The sequence below is a fragment of the Cupressus sempervirens genome, chromosome 10 (assembly GCF_028749045.1).
Source record: "Cupressus sempervirens isolate cs-2001-9-10 chromosome 10, ASM2874904v1, whole genome shotgun sequence".
Taxonomy (NCBI): domain Eukaryota; kingdom Viridiplantae; phylum Streptophyta; class Pinopsida; order Cupressales; family Cupressaceae; genus Cupressus; species Cupressus sempervirens.
The window spans coordinates 658,205,681-658,227,779 of NC_143127.1; the positions used below are offsets into that span (position 1 = coordinate 658,205,681).

General features: G+C 33.4%; 1 protein-coding gene across 4 annotated transcripts in view; it reads left to right on the top strand.

Annotated features, from left to right (window-relative positions):
- The window catches only part of LOC149535550 (uncharacterized), a 113,604-nt gene that overhangs the window by 29,756 nt on the left and 61,749 nt on the right, over positions 1-22,099 (top strand). For all 4 annotated transcript variants that reach the window (XM_089807080.1, XM_089807081.1, XM_089807079.1 and 1 more), the window contains one exon: positions 18,863-18,944. In XM_089807080.1, the coding sequence (XP_089663206.1) occupies positions 18,863-18,944 (82 nt within the window). The remainder of the gene's footprint in view (positions 1-18,862; positions 18,945-22,099) is intronic.

The following is a 22,099-nucleotide window of genomic DNA, read 5'->3' on the forward strand; positions in this document are numbered from 1 at the left end:
GACTATTGGATTTATATTCCTGGACAAAAATTAATTGAGCTAAGCAGGGACATAATCTTTGAAGAAGATATTGCATTCAAAAGATCCAAGGACATTCATGAAGTTGACATTAAATATCAAGAGTCACCCCAAAATATAGAAGAGGACTATGGTTTTGAGATTTAGAGGGAGACTCTTGAACTTATGAAAGATGATAATCCAAAAGAGCCTATAGATCTTGCATATGAACCTACAGACACTACTGTGAACTAGAAAAGACCTTTGTCGGCAAGGAAAATAATTTAGGAGGCTAAGAATTATGCAACACCAAAAGGAACCTTCAGGGAAAGCAAAAGATCTCATAAATACTCTAGCTATGTTGCCTTAATGGTTGAAACCATCAAATCAAAGCCTTCTAGTGTTGAGGAAGCTATCAAACTTCAAGTTTGGAAAGATGCCATGAGAGAAGAATACCAATCTATTCTTAAGAATGATGTTTGGGACATTGTACCTAGATCAAAAGATAAATCAGTAGTTTCATCTAAATGGCTTTTCAAATCAAACATGCTGCAGATGGCAATATTGAAAAACACCAAGCAAGATTTGTTTCCAGAGGCTTTTCTCAAAAGGAGGGAATTGATTTAAAGAAATTTTTTCTCTAGTTGCTCGATACACCTTCGTTAGGATTGTGATTGCTATTGCTGCACTAAAGGATGGAAAATTCACTGAATGGATGTGAGGACTGCTTTTCTTAATGGTGTATTAGAAGAGGAAGTGTACTTGGAGCAACCTGAAGGATTTGTAATACATGGTAATGGTTCTCATGTTTGCAAATTAAAGAAGGCTCTTGTGGTCTTAAACAGGCTCCTCGAGCCTGGTTTGAGATGATAGATCACTATCTTTCAGGCTTGGGCTTCTCCAAGAATGATGCAGATCCAACTCTATACTTCAAGGTAATTAATGTTGAAATGTTGATTCTCATTCTTTATGTTGACGACATTGATTACAAGAGAAAACCATCTCATTACCAAATCTAAACAAGATCTAGCATTTGAGTTTGACATGAAGGATCTAGGCCCTCTACACTATTTCCTTGGTTTAGAAGTATGGAAACAGGCTGTTGGTATCACTCTTAATCAAGGAAAATACACTATTGACATTCTGCAAAGGTTCGAAATGATGGATTGTAAACCCATGGCCAATTCTATGGAAACAAACTTACATCAGTTAAATGAAGCTGCATTAAAATCAAAATTGGTAGACTCCACTCTCTTCTGGCAGATGATTGGATCCTTGATGTACTTGGTCAACACTAGATCAAACATTTGTTATGCAATAAATGCACTTAGTCAGCTTACGTGTGAGCCAAGATAGTTAAATCTAGTCGTAGCAAAACACATTCTGAGATACGTGCGTGGCACAATTGGATATGGTCTAAAATAGAATAATGCAGAATTAAATCTGCATATTGAACTTAGATTGGGCTGAAAGTGTGGTTGATTGGAAAAGAACTTAGCTTAGGATCAACTATGATCTCCTGGTTTAGTAGGAAGCAATCTTGAGTTGCACAAAGTTCCACAGAAGCCAAGTACATTGCAGCATCCATGTGAGCTCGAGAAGCTGTATGGTTGAGGAAACTTCTTGTAGGATTGTTTGGACAATCCATGGATCCTACTATCAGTGACAACTAGAGTTGTATAAAGCTTTTAGTGAATCTTGTGTTCCATGACAGATCAAAGCATATAGAAAATCCCTACCGTTATGTTAGAGACATGGTGGAGAGAAATTTATCCAGTTGAGATATATTAGTATAGGTGAGCAAAAGACAAACATTCTCACCAATGTTCTCTCCAAGACAGAGGTCGGATACTTTAGAGGTAAGCTTGGTACAGTAAAAATATAATCTTATCTAAGGTTAAGTCTCAGCAATATAATTTGTTGCAGTAATATATTGTAAAGGTGTTTAATGTGTAAACTCTTTTATTGTCATGTGTGTGAGTCCATGACTTCATGGGCCTCTATGAACATTTGTGAGAGATGACAATCTTTCAAACGATGAACACTTGTATTTCTGGTTATTATTGTAAGGTGACGAGTTTACAATATTTGATTACATAATCATGATGGATATTATGAGACTTGATATTTGTTGACATGTCATGATAGTTAATATCACTTAAGAAATATATAATTATGGTAGATATCATGAGACTTGATTAGTCATAATGAATAATATTACTGAGATACTCATGTTGGATATTATGTGACTTAATATCCGTGAATAGATATTTGTATGGTAGGTATAATGTGACTTGATGCTAGTGCACATGATCATAATGGATGTAGTGAGTTATGGTGAATATCACGTTACTTGATATTCGTGGACATGCCATACTTTGATATCATGATGAGGTGATATCCTTGACTAACATAAGTTAATGACGAATATCATGAGTCTTGATATTCCTATACATTAACTTCTGATATCACGATAATGCTATATCTTTTCCACAATAAATGGATCTATTGTGCTTATAGGTAGAAGCTCTCCTCCCTAGCTAAGAGGAAGTGTTAGAGAATTGTAGCTTCAATTGGATTACCCTAATCGATGAAATCTAATGCATAAGTGGCTTATTGGCCTTGAGCATTTGATCCCTATCCTTTTTTGTATACTGATCTGATTATTTGCTATTATTACGGTTATCATAGTGCATGATTAGTAATTAGTAAATTAATTATCACGTGTGTATATATATTATTAAATATATACATATATCATCAGGTTTAATGTTATAATTATTAATCATGCCATGACTTGATAATATGTACCGATGTTAATATCACAACAAACATATTGAATTGTTAACAAATGATAAAGACTTGACATCAATTGTTTTGGTTAATGAGAACATGTCTCATGTAGAGACATGTCTCTTTACAACCTATACATGTGGCGACTGAAATCGTAACTTGCCAAGTACAAAAATCGATGTGCAAAGCAAGGTACACCAAGTTATATATTATTAGCGACATCATATTATTGTAGATTGGCAGTGAACAAGATTATTATTATTAATATCACATCAGTTTCAATATCGATATTATTTCAGATTGATATTGACTCATAATACATAAGATATTGATACATATCTCAGTTCTATTTTGAGATTGTAATAAAGAGATTATCGAACTGTGTAGTGATCAAGTTGTATTAATAAACATATACTTCTGCATAAACTCTGAACAAAATTAATTTTTTTATAAAATCTTATCATAATTTAACAATGAATAACCTAAATGACCATTAAAATAACATTACATATTTTATTACCTCCCATAGGTCATTTTACTGCATAAAAAGCATAGAAAGCTGCCCCCTTCTCTTTAGAAGATTTTGCGACATTAGCCTATTGTTGAGATCCTTCTTGAATCTGTAGAACTTCTGTAAATAACCAAGAGTACCAATTCCATCCAACTTGATGTTGGGTAACAAAGCAATCTTCTAAGATTAGCTGCTGAAACTTGAAACCATGATTTTGTGGAAAAACTGGTAAAATCTTCATATATGAAAAAACTGCAAAAAAATGTTTGCAGATGTCCACACCAACAACTCTTGGTGTGGCCCAGAAAAAACTACAAGAAACCGCTATTGTTATGGAGAAAATTGCCAAACTCTAAAACAAATGTTTACAAAGAATTGTTTTTTTCAAGTAAAAAATGGTTGAAACCCTAAAACTAGAACACTTGACATAAGACAAAACTTTGTTTTTGAGGAAAAATGATAAAGCCTTTTCCCAAAACAATTTACGGCAAAAGCTGTACAAACCCACAAAAAATTTATAAACACGAAAATAATAAAATCCTCCCATAATTTTTTTAAGGGATTCTTTTTATTAAAACCCATCAGAGAGTCCATGTGGTAAAATACCCCAGAAAAAAATTAAAAAGATCACAATATAATTTTTAAAGCAAAATTATAAAAGTCACCATTTTTTTTAATGGGACAATATTTAGAAACCCCATGCTGCATCCACCAACCCTACCACAGGTAGAAAGTCCTCCATCGTGAGCAGCAAAAATACCAAAAATCCTTGTTGTGGATCTAAAAACATAGGGGTTGTCATGCACGGGCTTTACAACAAACACATAAAAGAAAATGCAGGCACAAAATCTTAGAATTCCATTGAAAAAACATTGGCTGAAAAAAGACCACTTGTAGGAGTGAAACACATGTTGCATGCATGAGTAAAAACTATTAGTTATGATTTATTAAATGATGCCAAAACACAAATCCAATTATAGGAGTGGCATGTGTAGATTTGAAAAAATAGTGAGCTTCTTCAAACATGGGCAAAGTTGGGAAGCTTCGCAGGAAAAAACAACTTCCTTTGAGAAAACTCATGAATGATGCATAGACAAAACAAGGTTTCCAATGAAAAACCTTTGAATAGAGCCTCAAAAATGACAACAATCATGGCAAAGAAATACTTGATTCCTTTAAACACCTTCAAAAACCTTAAGAAACACAAATTTTCCATTGAAAATCGTGTTAAATTCTTGGAAAAATAATTTCCAAGTATCTACAAACTTTATGTAAAATTCGCAAAAAAGTATCTTGCCCTAATGCCATGTTATGAAATTTCATTATTTATGAACGAGTTATTATAAAATAGGAATCGAAACATACTAAAAGACTAACTAAGAAAGTTGAATTTACCAACTAAATAAATAGCCCAAATGTCAATTAATATAATATTACATACTTTATTATCTTCACCTTTGACTTTCACCTCTAAATAGGCCTCCAAATGAATAACTTGTTAAATTCTAAGATCGCTTCAAATATACTAACAATTGCCCAAATGAAGGCTTATAAAAATGAGAGGAGGAGACATGTCTCATGAAGAGATATGTCTCTATGGTTAAACATCACTAGTTAACATATTAATATAATAGTAATATAAATAACCATATGTGTAACTTATCTTAAGCATATATGTAATATTAATATGTTAACCATATATGTAATATATTATTATATTATTATATAATAATATATAATGTATAATATATATAATATATATTATATTACATATATAATATATAATATAATATATATAAGATATTTATTTTAAAGATGATTTACCATCAACAAGGTATCTCATGTAAAAATCAATCTGATAGAAGCTACAACCTTAACACTCCCTCTTAGCTGGGGAGGATTTATAAAACACATTATGCTCTCAAGGATATGAAGAGATATCATTTTTGTATGATATTAATTTCACTATGAGGCTAAATTTCTCACCTTTCATAACACCCAATTGAAACAATTTCCATAACTTTAAAACACCATCTTAAGTGTGGTCTATAGTGGTAACTATGTTATGGTGTCCAGCAAGATCCGGCCCAAAGAACCATAACAAGTTGGTTATCGCGGTGTCCGGCAAAATCTGGCCCAAAGAACCATGATAACATGTCTACCATTTATAAGATCGCCATCTTACAATGGTTACCTTCAGTCTGTTTGTTATCATGATTTCCAGCACTCTAGGACAACAATTTAATGAAGTTTGTCATGATAATAGGTCTACCATTTATAAGATCGTCATCTTATAATGGTTACCTTCTGTTTATATATGTCAATGAAAGATCGTCACCTTTCAATGCATATCATAACAACATCATGTAGTAACTTACATGATATCCACCATGAACCACCATAGTTGCTACTAGAGGGTGGAACAAGGATTTTCACCTCACACTTCTCTCTCATAAAGGAGAGCACATTACAAGGAATTTCACTTAAAACTTCTCCTCATAGAGAAGATATCATCCACAAAGGATTGCATCTCAAAATTTCTCCTTCTGAACGATGATTGTGGGAAGTCAGGTCCAGTAGTTAACTCCCTTAGAGGCTCTCTTCCCCCAAGGATTCTTGTTGGACTCACTTTGAATCCAATATCAATCTTTTGATTTTCTAGTGATAAGTCAATACTTTCTCATTATGCACTCAAGAGTAGGCCCATCAAAATTATGCAATAACACACATGTATTTCTAGACTCCCTCTGAGTGTCAATCTTCTAGGCCTCTGCATTGCCTTCAAAGAAGTCTCATACTCCCTTCTAATGTAGAAAGATACTCATAATCTCAATCATCAAGGATATTTGCTTCAAGAGCCTCACTTTATCTAGCCTAATCATCAGGGTCTTTGGAGCTACTATCATTAGATTGAGTCTGCACAATATTTGGTAGCATTTGTGAAGTACCAACTTTCTTTTTCTTGTAGGAACATCTTGAAAAACATAAAGGAAAAGATCAAGGCAAATAACCTTTATAGTATGTATAGAATTACAAATAAGAGAGAGATAAATATAAAAGATAGGAATACTTATCTGCACATGAAGATTCAAAAATTGTCTTCTTAGATTATTTGAGAATGGAACATCTCTAAAGAAGGTTCAAGTGGGAATGGAGCATTGACTATTATTCCTCCCACAATGTAAAATTCCCACTCATTCTATATTATGGAGTCAGAAAATGTCTACTACTTTGGTTTAGGAGTAAACTTGTAATCTATTTGTGATCTCAATGTATATTCACCCTATTGACAAAACATTGTTCAATTGAATCACATATTTTTTTAATCTCAGCTACCACTATGATGACCCCTCTACTTAGTAAGTTTTCTCTCTTGATTTGTTTAAGGTGGTAGTTAATGTGAATATCTTATTTTGACAGTAAATGTACATTCTTATTGATTTCAATTTATTGATCACTAGAGAATCCATCTCAACATGGTTTACTTACTTCCTCTTAATCAATAAGATCGAGATCACTGAAGGTTAACTAAATAACATCCTCAGTCTTCTCCCTCTCTTTCAAGATTGCCTTTATAGCATGCTTGTCTCCCTCTGAATCTCAGTCTCCTTCCTGCAATAACATTCTCAAAGGAAAAGATCAAGGCAAATGGTCGTAAAGAAAGTAAGGGAGATAATACGATGATTAGATAAATAAAATACTCTTAAGGATAATAAATACTCAATTATGCATCAATATCTTTTTATTTGATCTATCATTCCATTGGATATTACTTTGAGAATGATCCCCATCATATATATATATATATATATATATATATATATATATATATATATATATATATATATCTAATTAAAGTATATACATTGATCATATATGCATATGTTTCATTTTCTATAGATATACTTTAATTGATATTTGTAAAATATTATTTTTCATATTGATGCCACATAAAATAATCTAGGGTGACTAATTTTCACAATCTATAAGAAATAAACATTTAATATTAATTTACAACGTTAAAATGAACTTTATCGTACTTACCTTATCTTTCATAGTGGGACCCTCTAGTCCTTGTGGTAGTCATGCACGGGAATGACTTGATGTTCTTATATCACTTTATTATTGTTCCCAATTTAATATTCTCATCACACAAAGGAGATTTAAATATCCTTTAATATACTTTGTTATTATTCTTATTGAATATATTTTTCAATATAAAACATATTATACATTCATTGGCTTAATAATATAAAGGAACCTTGCATATATTATCAAGGAGAAAATGCCACCAACTTACCTTGTTGGGGTCCGCAACGCACATCTCTAATGATCTCCCTCCTATATAACTTTGGCATCTCTATTCCGTCTACATAAAGTTCAATATTTGCCACGTGGTTGAAGACAACTTTGCCAGAGAAAGATCTAAGATTATAAATTTGTGAGTGACATAGATATCGTTAAGAGGGAATGGGAAGAGACTTCATGTGGGTCGAGTCCATTGGAGTTATTTCCCATGGAACTCACCACCTCTTCCTCAGAGCCAGGAAGGTCACCACGTGGGATGATTCCATCGACCAGCTGGCTATTGTTCAATCGTCAGAGATAATCTCTAGTGCACAAATACGGGATTACCTCTGATGACTACTTTGCACATTTGGTGCTGAGCTTCAAGTTCTACTCACTCAGCCCCCCAATTGGTCAAAGTTCTTGGACATACATACGCAAAAGACTACAGAAGCCCAATCAATGTGGGGCTGCCAATGCCAGTAATGGGAGGTGAAGCCAACTATTTGAGCAACAATTAGTTCAGCACTGACTGCAAAGTTTCTCGATTCGGTGGGGGAGGGGAAGAAGAGAAGAAGTACTTGACCATACTTGACCTCAATTGTACTGGTCAACTGGGTGGTAGTGGCATTGTCTGCCGTAGGTAGACATATCCATATATACACAAATTGTTCGCACTTCACGCAATAAACTCCTCACCATTGATAATAAGCTTTCAATAATGCCGGTTTAGGCAATAACCATCGATAACGCTTCTTATTGTCAGTGTATTTTGGCATATTTATGTTCTATCTAGTCTACACATCTTGCGTTCTCCTTTTTCCATACCGTTTGTTCATTGCTATGTTAATCTCAAATCGCTTGCATATTTTATTTTCAAACTAATGCTCATCGATATTCGAATCCTCACTTTCTATAGAGCTCCTATCACCATATAAGATCTAATTCATCTGAAGTCACTAAATTTGAGACATAACTCTTTTGGACTCTATCACTATGGGGAATTTGGTCAATTTATTTACTCTCTTATATCTCTTGGTAATCTTTTCATACTTATGAGCCACCACGCTTATAATGATGTGCAAACCACATTAACCAACCATGGATGACAAGGAAGGATGGGAGACCTTTGATTATTTAAATGTGATTCACGTATGTATCTTATCACTCTGTAGGGTCCACGACGATGGAGACAGTTTGAAAAGTCTATTTTATAATTATGTGTTATAAAATGGTGCAAAGTCTTGACCTTGAATCAAGTCATATAATTCCTTATTATCATAGGATCGCTATTGATCTCAGCCATATTGTTCGGAGAACTTCACGATGCTTGATGTATTGTAACTAGTAGTCTTATAATATTGTTCAACAAGTAAATTTATGTATATAAAACTTCATTCCTTGCAATATTATTGAGTATTTTAATTCTGCATCAAATCAATCAGCCACTCTCAACACTGAGGTGATGAGATTACATTAATGACTGCACCTACGATGAACTTGAACATTTCTTGCATCCCTCTTGCAATTGCTATTCGACATCGTTCCAACGATATTAAATTCTAAGATCGCTGCAAATGTACTAACAATTGCCATTGTATTGATTGTGTTCCAAATGCAAATGAAGGCTTATAAATATGAGAGGAGACATGTCTTGTGAAGAGATATTTCTCTACGGTTAAACATCACTAGTTAACATATTAATATAATAGTAATATAAATAAACATATATGTAACTTAAGCATATATGTAATATTAATATGTCAAGCATATATATATATATATATATATATATATATATTGTATTACATATATTATATATATAAGATATTTATTTTAAAGATGATTTACCATCAACAAGGTATCTCATGTAAAAATCAATCCGTAGAAGCTACAACCTGAACATAACTAATTGACCCAACATTAGCTTTATTCTTGAACAATAATAATAAAAGATGATTTACTATCAACAAGGTATCTCATGTAAAAATCAATCCGTAGAAGCTACAACCTTAACATAACTAATTGACCCAACATTAGCTTTATTCTTGAACAATAATATAATTGATTTTTGATCAAAATGACTTTATTTTAAAATACCACTATTTCTAAATCAAACTCTTAATTGTTGCATTTTTTTGCCTATAGAGACTTCACAAACTTGGCCCAAATGTAAATAACGTCAAGAATCCACCTTTAGAAAGAGTTGGGTTTCGTCCAATCCTTGTTGACATACTTTCCATCCTTATCCTCTCATAAATCATCATAAAAACTCATCGCATCAAATCAATAAAGCATGCTTACTACAATCTAACAAACCTACTTATAAAGAACTCCAACCTCTATCTAGAATATTAGATTATTATGATAATAGATAGTTTCTATTATCTCTGTTTAGTATCTAATGGTTATCTATTGTAATCTTCTCTAATTATTAGAATGTTTCTAATATTTAGTTTTTTGTTTCTAGAATAGAAGGTTTCTATTCTTTACAATTGTTTCTTAAGGAAACATCATTCAATCTCTTGTATAAATTGATCTCTTGATCACTGTTAATAACAAACAAATATTTTTCAATTACTTCGTAATATGGTGCCCCGCAATAATCTGTTTAGGGGCCGGCCCTTTTAATATAGGGGGTAGGAGACCATCAAAGCCAATTCTCTAATTTTTTTCGAAAAAAATTATAATTTCTTCATTGAAATTTTGTGCCTTTTATTTTCAAAATTATTTACATGTATATTTGCTTCAAACTCTTATAATCTGACGAGGGTTTCCATTTTGAGACATCTGTATCTGTTGACTTCTGGTTTGGTTCTGCAACCCATTTCTGTCTAGATTCATCTATTTTTTTGCACATTTTTGCTATTTTTTGTGGTTTTTTTAACAACAGGGCTGTTTTTGCTCAAAACCCAAATCATCAGTACTGGATCAGTTGTTTTTTTTCATAGATTCTTGGTGGGTTTTTTGAGATCTCAACTTGGTTGTCTATTTTTTTTGGGTGCCTTGATTTTTGTGTCTCAATTTTCAAGCCAGTAAATCCAAAAACTGGCAACATATTCTTTTTGGGTTTTTTGAGCTCTATTCTGGGTCATCCTTTAAATTTTCTGGGTGTCTACTTTTTGAGGGTGACATGTACTTGCATCTTGTTTGCATGCGTTGCTTTGCCATGCAAAGTCTTGTGTTTTGGCTGCCTTCAAAATTCTGGTGGGTTTTCATAATTTTTTCTCTAAATTTTTTTTTGATGGGGTTTCATATTTTTTTCCCTAAATATGTTTTATGGGTTTCTATAAATTTTCCCTTAAAAAGTTCTGATTTTGTAATTCGCAAAGTTGTGTGGGATTCTTTTGTGGGTTTGTGATTTTTTTCCTCAAAAATCATCTGTTGGGTTTTACCGTTTTTCTTAAAGATTCAAAACTTTGTATTGTCAGGTTTTGATGGATTTTTCACCTAAAAAATCATGTTGGGTTTTGATTGATTTTTCACCTCAAAAATCATGTTGGGTTTTGATTGATTTTTCACCTCAAAAATTGTGTTTGGTTTTTTCGATTTTCTCCTAAAAATCATGATTGTTAATAACAAGCAAATATTTTCCAATTACTTCATAATATAGATTGCACTTAATTTTTACAAGTCCTCATTTAATATGTCTCACAGTTGGAGAACTTTATTTACTAAAGAATCTATTTTGTTATTTTCACTTTATTTTTAAAATTAAATTAAATAATTAAAATCATCTCTTTTAAAATAATATAAGTTTTGCACAACTAATTTAATTGAGTTTATATTTTTTTTTGGAACATTACAATTGCATAGGTGATGTGAGGGTTTGCATCTTACCTTACATTAACAATCGGGGGTTTTGTCCTCGATAATTAGTTGCTGGATTATACCTTGTTTTGGGATTCTGTGTCTCATTTTTCGCACCTAAAAAAGAAGGGACACAAAAACCTAGGGTAGTTTATATGATATAAATGATAAACTTGTATAGGAATTTCCCAAATTTAAAGGGATGCTGCTAGGATATGTATAGAGATACATAGAAGCTTAGCTTGAAATCTCCTAACGTATGAATACTTGTATGGGTTTCTAAGATGGGGACATGTTTCAAATATGAGAGACGACCACTAAGGCTTAGGATATAAGTCTTTGGGTTACTCTTAAATTCATCAACATGTTTACTAATTCCATTACCTATGACATGCTTATCACTTGTTGTAATAAGCTTGCTGATTGCATTTACATAATCATATTATTATGTGAACACCATTCTTAGATATGGTAAAAGCTGAAATTGAAATATTATTCCAAAGAGGATTTTAAAAAGAAAACACAAAAAAAGTAGGATGAGACTTTATCCCATAACCTCTCACAAAAGTCAAACAAAATAATCATATTAATAATCTTCTAATAATTTTTCTTATTTAGCTTTCTAGAACTCAAGTTTATTTAGGTCGTTTTTCTAGTCCATAATCCATTATATTTATATACACATAGTTTAAGAGAGAGAATGATTAAAAATTGGCAAATAAAAGGTTTGAATTTGTTTCATGGGTCTAGAGAAAATTTCCCATAGGTAAGAAACTTGAGAAAGTTTTCATATTTTATATAACATGATTATTTGATAGTGAAAAAAGTATAATTACAAAAACATCTAGTTTCATATTGTGGATTAAAAACACCTAAAATATCACCATAACCTTGATTGTGCTTTGAAAGTATTCCAAAATCTACGTGTACTCATCAAGGTCTCTAGTGAAAAGGTCAAGCCTATTGTAATCAATTAAATTTATAGAGTTTTATCATTTAATCAACAGGGAGCTTTTGATCAGACCTTGCAAAATTATAATTAGCATGAAATTAATGATAGGTTAGGATTTTAAGCATGTCCTGCCAAGGAATTCTCGAAAACAAGAGCTAATCAGAGACAAAATAGCATGGAATTTTTTTTCTTGAAACAGTTAAGTCAGCCACATGCACGTTGCAAAGTTTGAAAACTCAAACTTCCAGATTAGCAAGACTTTTTACCAAAAAACTCCAACCAAGCAAAGGGAAAGATTAATAAAACATTAGACATGGTTCATAGGTGATTAGAGTTACAAAAAACTCTCGCTGAAGTTTTAAAGTTCAAGTTGGAAATCTAGACCTTTTTCTAGGTCCTAGGTATCATAACTGGGCTTCATTAAGCATCGATTTGAAGATGAAAGCCATCAATACCACTTGAATTTACTCAACATTCTCAAGACCACTTAGAGGGTTCATAGACATCTTGAGCTCCAACCAACATCTTTGTTGGGGTTAAATTGACCCCCTGGACAATGAAACCCCTGCCAGACTCAACTAAAAGAGTTGGGTGGCCTTAGTGGACACATGCACCTTGGAAAGGCACGTGCACACTAGGAGGACTACATTGCACCCTAGTCCTTTGGATGTGTTAGTGTTCATGACTTGCACTAGCGTCCAATTTTAGCGCTAGTGTTTGTTGCCCGTCAGACATACAACTGACCAAAAAAGTGAGCTCATCCATTTCATTGTAGGATCGTTTAGACACCCTAGACACACTGGTGAAGACCAAGCATGACGATGCCCAAATTGTGAGAAATCATCAAAAAGGTTTTGGGACAATGTATAAAACCGTTTGTGGGTCACTAGGTGACATCTACAAGAAAGAGAAAGTTAGGGTGGGCCCTAAACATAGCCAATCCACCCTAAAGTTCCTAAATTCGATTCTAGTTCACTTAGACAAGCTCCAATTACCTAAAAACCTCACATTGGGACACTCTATAGTGCTTTATGGATTGTCCAAATCAACCTGAATCAATTTTGACAACACTAGGATGAAACTAAGACACCCTCAAGACACTACATGACACCACCTAGGTTCATTTTAAGCACCAAATAAAGTGTTCCTATGGACAAAACCAAGATATACCAATTTCTCTACAAGTACAATAGCTCAACAATCATGGCCGATACCAACACCAACACATGCAACCCAAGCTAATCCATATCCAAATCATATAAGTTATGTCAGCCCTCATATGGAGTGTTCAATAGGCAAATACATAATTACATTGCCTTTGATCACCAAACAAGATATGGAAGAATAAGTACATGAGAAGAAGAGAAGAGATACACTTTTAATGCTGTTCTTGAATCCAAGTCCACTAGTATACAACAATGGTTTAGAATGGCACCTGACCATGTGGAACTTGTAGGTCTACTTCGTGCTCGTGGAGGTAGTCACATAGCCCAAACATACATACAATGAAAACACAAGGGGTTAAGACTTACATGCATGCTAAACAGAAAGTATACAGTTAACCAAGAATATCACAAATTATACAAGAATACAGTTGCTATACATCAGTCTTACCCTTCATATATGTTTGTAGAGCAACATCAAATAAAATGATGCCAAATCGACAATAAGTCAACATCAAATGAAAGAGGAGCATCATTGATTAGCAATACTATATGAGAAGTAGGCATCATCAAGGAGCAAGACAAAAAATGCCATAAGGTACAATATTGCAACATAATAACCAAGATCAGTTAGTTGCAACTCAACTATTAGGAATTAGATGCTAGAGTGCTAAGCATAGGGTGTGTCATCATGTGTGATTGTTTTAGGATGTACCACATGGAACTAAGTAGTCCCTCATACAAATGAGAATGGGGGTCATCCAAGTCCTAGTGCTACATGGGCAAGCATGTCTATTGGGACAAGTCCTAATGCTCCGTGTGTAGGCATACCTTCCCAAACATACTTGGCCTTCTTGATGTAGTCAATGCAAGAGAAATTCCCAAAGGAGATGTCTGACCTTGCAGCTAAATCATCATAGCACAAATGACAAAACAAAACAATGAACAACATTAGCAAATAAGGAAATAAGAACTTCAATTATCATCAAGTTGGCCTGCAAGTGCAGATTATAGATTATTCATAAAAAATGCCTCATTACTAAGGACATAAGTCTTATTCCCAAACTTCACAATCAAATATATTGACTCTCCTCACTACCAATCTTACTACCTAAATGCTACTTCTAAACAAGAACTACTACCCTACTTATATACAAGATTGCTAGCTAGCCACAAGTTGGCTTATCCGATCAACAATCTCCAAGACAAAGAAACATGTTACAAACAATATAAGTGAGGACCCAAATCCATAAGAACACCCCCAATTAGATACATCATGATGTGCGAACATGCAAGGAGGTTTAACACATGTCTAACAATGTAGAACAATGCACCATTAAGCTTTGCATAATGTGAATCTCCATCGCAAGCCAAATCTTGCCAACTAGGCTGCTAGATCATGAAACCGAATATAGGACCGAACCTGTCTTAAGACAACTTCATCGGGAAACATCGGATCAAGCTGCAAAGCTAGACATAGGATCTCCAGTATGCCTAGACCACACCATAAGGATCGCATAAGATAACAAGCCAACTGGACCAATTTCTACCCAAACACAGGAAGTTGTCCAAATGGAATAGAAAACAAACATACAAAAAGGAAATCTTTGCCAACTACCCTTGGATGCTCTTGCATCGCTTCTACTAGTGGTCACCAATTTTTCTTGTTAATGTTTCAACACACCAAGTTTTATTTAAGTTGTCACTGAATTAGGAGACCCTCCACACTATGGGGACACATTGGGAGCCACTTACTAGACCCTCTCTAGTACCTAATCCTAGGCTAATCCCATTCACAATGAATGAGGCAACGAAATACAACACGATGCCATATCTCAATTACCATTTTTCACATATTCCTGTTTCCACTTTCAAGGCACACTTGCCCAACATATGAACACTGTTCACAATTATCACATTTGCCCTATTGGCCATAATCACATGAGAACGGATCCAATTTGATCCACAAATGAAATTTCACACATAATATCTTTTATCCCACATCATAATATCATCTGAAAATAATCATATTCCTCTTTCGATTTGTAGCTTAAAATTGACCCATAACTAGGCCCATGGCTTTCCACGATTAAAGGACCCCCAACAAGCTTTAAATTCTAAGTGCAAAAATTTAAATTATAAAAATAGCCTTCTAGCTCTAATATGTGCGCAGCATCACAGTCCCATAATCAAATCCACAACACATCACATTCCCACTATACAATCCATGTTTCATGCAGTCTATCTCAGTTTCAATAGCATAACCCTACCCAAGGCACATTTTTGGGAATTGCAAACAAAACAACTCATACAATCCATGAAATCAATTGGTTTAAACTAAAGAACTGTTCCAATTCATCATCCCAAACAAATGAAGCCAATTTACAACAATGACAATGAGAAAACAATGAGAATTCAGGATATCCCCTACCTCAACTTGAGCAGATTTTAAACTCGAAGAATATCCCAAATATAAAATGGATGACTAATTCCTTTTGATAGAAAAACTATCTTCTCATGAGGACTCCAACGAATCTCTACCCACAAAAATCCTCACCAAGCAATCCAAAATTTGAATGTGGTGGGGCTTTGGAGAGCAAAAATGCTAATAGAATGCTAAGTGTGAAAATAACTTCTAATTCTCCATTTTAAAACTCACTTTTTGCTCGAATGAATAAAATATAAAATAACATAAAGAAAAATCACTTTTTATTTCCCCAAATTAACCTCAATAAACAATTTAGACAGTTAACTTTATATAAAATACACATAAGATACATTAATGCTTTTAAATATTAAGTACCTCAAAATCATTAAAAACTCATTAATACACACACAAATGATGATAGTTTGTTAATTAGCCAAAATACATACACAAACTTTACATGCTGACTACACATGACTACTAGGTTATCAGATTCGACCAACAACAGTAGTCGAGGTTCAAATAGAAAAATACAAGCAAATTATCCTTATTAAAGTATGATGAGTGTGGTTAGGGAATGTTTTGGCCAGTGTGCTCTCTTGTTAATCACCACTGGCCCAGTATCTACAAACACTCAACAAACATTACGAGTATATTTGCTTATATATCATAGTCGAAGCGCCTATAAATATTCCCCAATCAGGGCTAACATCATAAATATGGTCAGTACACTAGAATATAATCATACAATCATATCATAATGAGTGTAACAAATCACTAATCTAACATGTTTATTTGATTGCATCAATAACCATTTAACATCTTAAACAGCATAAACCAACATAAAATATAACTGATCACATTTAACTGATTTATTAGGTTAACGTTACATTTCAACATTAGCATTGATATCTGAAAACACTATTATTTAAAATCACATTATTTATCTATCCCATCATGCATCTCAATCCCAAAACCACAATTAGTCTACATTAAGCCAGTACACCAACATCAGAAGATTCAGCATCCAGACAGGTGGAATATCACACAACATAAATCTCAGGAATAAAATCAGTCACAACAGAAAAGTTCTCACATCTAGGCACAACAAAAGTTCTCACATCTAGGCACAATGAAGTATTCACCTATCCCAATGCACAACACAATAATAATCACTATGAAGCAGTCCATGGACATCATTGGGCCAAAATATTACATAACACATATAAAAACAAAACATTAAATAAGAACCCAAGAGAAGGATTTAGCAGATAAAACGTCCATAGCCACCATTCAAAAACAAGAATCATAATAAACGCATCACAAAGCTGAAATTGGGAGAGGGACTATAGTAAGAGCTGATTTTGGCTATGGAGATAGCAGCCCAAGATCCAAGAATTTGAATGAAAGCACACAAAGAACCCAACATGAGAGAACACATCTATTCAATCAAAGTATGCAAATATATGTGTGTACATTGTTGAGATTACAAAGAGAACCCTTTGCTTATATAGGCCAAGGTGAAACACAAGAACAAATGAGTGTGACATGTTTCTTAGTCTTACGAGACTATGTGTAAAGTGGCAATGCTCCAAGAATGCTCTAACTAAACTTAAGTAAACTAGTATGAATAGGACCTAGGTGAAGACCAGTTTGTAATCTGCAGCATACCAACTCAACCAATAGCATACAACACATTCAACACAAGTACAAACATCAAGAAACATAGATAATACAAAGGATGTAGTACAAGACACAAGACATTGACCTCTATACGTTACAGACACACTTTGCAATATTCCTAGATGTCTCCTAACCATTCTAAGATCTATTTCCCAACTGTGTAGCTAACCAATTACCTCAAATAAGAACAAGGAAAAACTGTGACCAATAAAATACACTTAACAGGTAGTATTAGCTTGCAAGCTTACAAAATAAGCCACAGGTCTTCATTTCACAGAATCTCCTAAATCTAGTGAGCACAAATGTTATTCTATCCATTAGGAAAACCACAGGGTGCAACAGAAAAGATAATCAATGAGGTATCATCAATTGTGAAAAAAACAAGAAGAAAGGTTAACCATTGTCAGGGATTGCTACCAATGTGCTCATAATAGAGCTGATGCAATCAAACAAGTCTTGAATGATGATTTCATAATAAAAGAAACTAATCTTCTACACCAGCAGTAGCAGCATACGAAGACAGCAAAGCAAGCTCACAATCACAGACGAATTGTGCTGAATGAACTTGCCGCCTTCCAAGCACTGGACCATGCATCTGGGCAGCCAAGGAAATGTGAAAACTAGTTAGCTTTGAAATCTGGAGGGCTGTAATAATGCTGGTCAAGCCACTGGCAAGGGGCACTGCACCAATCCCCAAAACACCAGCTTATAACTTTTCAATCTATCTATTGTTCATTGTTTTTAATCAAGTTTATACTGCATGTCAACAATCTATATTTTCAATAATCTGCTTGTATCTTTCACTCTGGAACTTGATAAGGTATGCTCAAACAGCTTTAGTTTCCTCGAAGGTCCATGCATGGGCCCTTGTGATCTTCCCCCACAAGCATGCATTTTGAAGGGTTCTTTGTAACTCTTTTTAGTATTAACATAAGCTTGTGATTATTAAAACAGTTGATTATCTGTACGAGTAGAACAAGATTGATGCCTGAGTTAAGCTCTTTATTCTTGAAAATTGAGGGTCAAGACGTTGTTAATTTGCTTTAGGTGGTTGCTCTCATTATCTCCCTGCAGTTGTTGGTCTTTCCTGATGACCAAACCCTTTAGATGTGCTTGTTCTTCCATAAAATTTGGAGACTCAACATTGTTTTGTAAAGCATATGTAAATATAGATTCTTCTGAGAGCAGTTGAGAGGTCTGGTATTTAAAAAATATCTTATTAAAGTTTATTTGAATCACAGGGATGAAAAAAGACTGGAACTTGAAGGACGGGGAAAATTTAGTCTTCTATCTGGTGCTGTTATGGTTCCACATCCCACTAAGGTACTAGCATATGTGTTCCATGCTTCTTTTGCTAAATGATAATATATATTTAGCTAACATGCACACTTCCATATTATTGATTTTAAATTGTTAATAGCTGACAAATAACTTTTTCCAAATCCTATGTTTTCTGGAAATTTTTTTTTACTGCTGATACATAGTATATTATTCAAGTTTCAAGATTGAAATACAAACATCATGCCAGAGAGCCTCAGTTTTAAACTAATTTGATCATGTAATAGAAGTGTGTTTCTAATTTGTATTTTCTCTGATAGTGTAAGATAATATAGTCTAATTGAAGGAATGTCTTTATGAACTTGAAAATCATCTACATAAACAAGAAAATAAGAATGGGACTTAATCGGAGTTGTATTCTAAAAAGTTGAACTTTCTATGCTCAAAGGAGGGAGAGATGGAGGAAGAAAGTGAGGCATTGTCCCAGATATTCCAAGTTGCCTTTTGGGCCTCAACAAAAATTTGTAAATGGTATACCTTTTTCGATATCAAGCGAAGGTTTGTTTTTTAAAAATTTGTGTGTGATGCCTGATAGCTCCAAGATTTCTTTTTATTAATGGTATGGTTGTAAACTGGGAGGCTAAGGGTAATGAACTATTAACTACCTATTCTTTATTAAATTATAGTCTTTCAAGTAGTAAATCAATAAATAATGGACATATAATAAAATATGATTTTGTGATTGTTTGTCTTTGCTATGCTTGTGTCTTTTAGGATAGTCGATTATATTAGATAATATTAAATATGTAAAACTGTAACTTTATTGCACTTTTAAGTCATCCTCTTTTGTTATCTCTCTTTTGTAATTGCCATTGTTATGATTATTGTAATAATAATATATATTTGGAATATTTTCGATAATCCAAGGCCATGCTTTCTTCTCATCTCATTTTTCTGTTCATGGTTAACATTGGTTGCAATACTATGCCTAGTCTTGACATAGAAGTCAGAAAGAGAAGGTTGAGGGTCTGGGAAGTTGCTGAAAAATGTGAGTTATAGTGTTCTTGTGGTTGAAATATTGCGAGGTTGCAGATAAGTTTGTGGATGGAGAGTGCATGGAGAGACTAGAGTTGTGAATTGCAAAGGTTGGAGCCTTGTAGGTGGAAAATAGAAAAGGTTTAGTCATGGGCGGGAGTTGCCATTTTTATAATGTTCTTAGTTTTTTGTAGTTGAAAATCACAGTTGTTAGGACACTCAAGAAGCAAGATCATAGACAGAGCTGCTCTTAATTTTTTTACTGCATCATAAATCATTGTTAGTAATGTCCATGTCTCAAAATCTGTCCTTTCAATCAAATTTCTTGTCGAGAACTGAGCTTGCTCAGGTGTATGGCTTTAGATTCGTAAGGTCTTTATATGTGCTGTGAAATTGATAAAGCACCCTCATGGAGAACCATTAAAAAGGGAACTTCCCAACTGACTAAAAAGGATAAGGTGACAATAAAAACATGAGGGGGTACTAACATTTTCGTTATCACTCATTTATCTTACATGTGTTATTAATTTATTTTTCTTCATATCTAATTATTATTATCTGCACCAACTAATCTCAGAAATATAGATTTTGAAAATGCTCAGCCCAACATGATCAAATTCAACAGACCTTAAACCTCATATTTTTTGAAACCCTGTTAACAATGATTTCCAATTGTGCAATGGAAGTGGGAGGAATGAGCAATTGCCAACGACATATATGTGAATGTACTTGTCAAAGCAAGGCTTGTGAATTGTATGGTTGGTTAACAAATGCTCATGAAAAATCCTGATAAGAAAAATATATTGATGTGTCATGCATGTGATTAGTATGTAAGAGCAGTGAAAAGCCTTAGGTGTTGCATGCAAATGTATACATGTTACAATGGAATTACACCCTTTTTGTCGCTATTCTAACCTTTGTAAATTCAATCGAACCGATGTAATAAATTGCATAATTGAACTATCAATCTTAAACATTTGATTCCCATTCTTCATTGATCTGATTATTCGAAACATCATAAGAGAATTGTGTTTTTCATAATAATCTCTCCTATCTATGATTATAGTCAGTAATGATCACAGAATATATCTATATATATATATGTGTGTGTGTGTGTGTGTGTGTGTGTATTTAGTAGCAATTATATTATTACTAAATATATACATAAATAATCGATGATCATATTGATCTAAATAATGAATGTATGGTAGCAGCAAATATCAGTTATAATTAATGATAATGAGCGGGTGTTATTATTGAACCCAAATATTGAATCATGTCTCACGTAGAGACACAACTCTACACAAGACCTTATGGTCTGCGTAGAGCCATGTCTCTATGGGAGACATGGCTCTTCAATTATCTATATATTTGAAGCTGTTCTCATCCTTGGAATGTACTGAAATCTATAAAAGTGCAGATCAAGATACAAATGGCGATACTTATATCGACAGCAGTAGGTTTGCCTCAGTTCAATATTGATTCATAAACATACCACACAAATATCGTGCATCAAGTCTGATTCAGAGAAAAGAAGCATTGTCATAATATATATATATATATATATATATATATATATATATATATATATATATATATATATATATATATATATATATATATATATATATATTTGGTATCAATATTGAGATTATACCAGATCGACATTAAATCATAGCAAATTGGTATTGATTTACATTTCCAATTATTATAATGATCAACAGAGAATATAAAGTAATGTTCAATCTGCATGTACACCTGCAAAACAGAGATTAAAATTAAAATTCTTATAGCACATAAATCTGATATAACTTTTACATGGTATCAGAGCCAGCATAAGGAAGATCAAATCAGATTTATAAAAGATCATCTAAAGTACCATTAAATATCTTTTGAATTATTTATATACTCTACAAAATGGTGAACAATGCCAGATTTGATGATTGACTTGAAGGAGCATCAAATTTTGTATCCTGGAAATTTAGAAAAATGCTTACCCTAAAAGAACATGTGTTAAGAGTCATTTGTGGAAAAGGAAACTTCTATACCTAGTGAATGCAATGAGAAATGTCAATGGATGAAAAACAATAACAAAGCCACGAAAAATGCGTACGCCCTAGAAGAACATGTGTTAGAGTCATTTGTGGAAAAGGAAACTTCTATAC